The sequence below is a fragment of the Alligator sinensis genome, unplaced genomic scaffold, assembly GCF_000455745.1.
Source record: "Alligator sinensis unplaced genomic scaffold, ASM45574v1 scaffold619_1, whole genome shotgun sequence".
In the NCBI taxonomy this organism is placed as follows: domain Eukaryota; kingdom Metazoa; phylum Chordata; order Crocodylia; family Alligatoridae; genus Alligator; species Alligator sinensis.
This window is the reverse complement of record NW_005842134.1, coordinates 492,834-494,401: the sequence shown is the minus strand read 5'-3', so window position 1 is coordinate 494,401 and position 1,568 is coordinate 492,834. Positions and strand designations below refer to the sequence as shown.

The window sequence follows — 1,568 nt, the reverse complement described above, 5'->3', positions numbered from 1 at the left end:
CCGTCTGATTGCTGCAGCCACTTCTAGAAGCGGCTGCAGCCACTAGCCGCAGGGGAACTCCCTCCAGGCAGTGAGATCAGCTGTGGCAGACCCACCAGGGAGCCAGACTGGTGCCAGGGGGAGCACGTGCCCCCGCCCCGACTAAGGCAGCACCAGTCACCCATGCTCCTGTATGTCAGTATTGCTAAGACACCATTTTCACATAAGCAATATATATATGTGCATGTGTGTGTATTACATAGATAGATACACAGACACACACAAACATACACACAGACACACACATAAATGATGCAAAGGCATGCTTATGGAGGGTCCTTCAGAAACTAACAGCAATTTCAAAATAAAATCATTCTGTGTGCAATGATCATTTACTAGACTATGCCACTTCTCTAGTCACACTGCTTTGCAATACAGGTATTCCAGCAAGTGACAAGTTTCTTGATATTCCTTAAAGAAATGTTTCAGTGGTTGGGACACTCCTACACTTTATGTTACACCTCTGCCTCATAGTAAAATCCTGCTTAAGATTCATCCACTACAGATGTGGGGTCATTTTTTAACTTCTCCACCCACTCGTAGACTTTCATTGAGCCATACAGTGAATTTCACTAGGCCTTGGGCCCAACACCCCCGCTAAAAGACAGAACTCTGTTCTCCTTTACTGTGTGCTGACAGCCAGCTGTGCATTCATGCTATTTGCATGCTCGCTCGTCTTATACACATATTCAGAGCAAAACAACAGGTGTGTTCTCCACACCATCTTCAGTGCTCTCTGCTGCTTTCTGCCCTTCGTTTCTGAAAACGCCTTGCATATGCCTACCTGTAGCCAGACACACGTGCATGGACACCTGTACACAGACTTCCTCTCTGCCCCCAACTGAGGTTTGCAACAAGGACGTCAAACTCGTCAGGGCCAGTGTGGAGCCGGCCCACGGAGCAGATCAAAGCCACGGAGCTCCCTTCCTCCTGCTCCCCCACCGCCTGCCGGCACAAGCAGCTCCTGCCCAGCCCAGCCTGGGACCAGCCCAAGGAGCGCTGCGGAGGCAGCCCAGGACCGGGCCCAGGGAGCACCGCCGGCGGCGCGTACCCCAGGGGCTGCGCTCGGGCATGCTCCAGCACCGCAAGAGGCAGCCTGCAGGTGCCGGATCACGGGATGACTGAGCTCCACGGCCGCCTGTGGGGCACCCCGGGCCTCGCGTCCTGCTCCGGGGCGATACCCGCCCGCCCCGGGAACCCGCCCGCAGGGGAGACGAGGGGCCGCGGCGGTACCTCGCCGATGCAGAGCCCCATGACCTCCTCCTTCTCCGTGCTGAGCGCGTGGTTGAGGCAGACAAGGAAGGCGTCCGCCTCCAGGTGCACCGCCTGCACCGCCATCCCGCCGCCCCCCCGCCCCCCCCCCCCCGCCGCCAGCAGGAAGCGCGGGGCGGGGCCAACCCCACCCACCAATCGCAGCCCGCAGGGGGAGGCCCACTTCCGGTCCGTATGCCGGAAGTGCCCGGGCGCCCGCGGGAGTTTTGGGTTCCGTGGCTTTCCAACCCGCCTTTGCTGCGGGGGGCGGGGCGGGG

At 58.5% G+C, this 1,568-nt stretch overlaps 1 protein-coding gene across 2 annotated transcripts in view; it reads right to left on the bottom strand.

Moving 5' to 3' along the window:
- BRCC3 (BRCA1/BRCA2-containing complex subunit 3) overlaps positions 1-1,381 on the bottom strand; it is a 13,913-nt gene extending 12,532 nt beyond the window's left edge. For both annotated transcript variants that reach the window (XM_006025156.3, XM_025205931.1), the window contains exon 1: positions 1,273-1,381. In XM_006025156.3, coding sequence (XP_006025218.1) covers positions 1,273-1,377 — 105 coding nt within the window. In that variant the 5' untranslated portion in view covers positions 1,378-1,381. The remainder of the gene's footprint in view (positions 1-1,272) is intronic.
- Between the last annotated feature and the right edge of the window lie 187 nt (positions 1,382-1,568).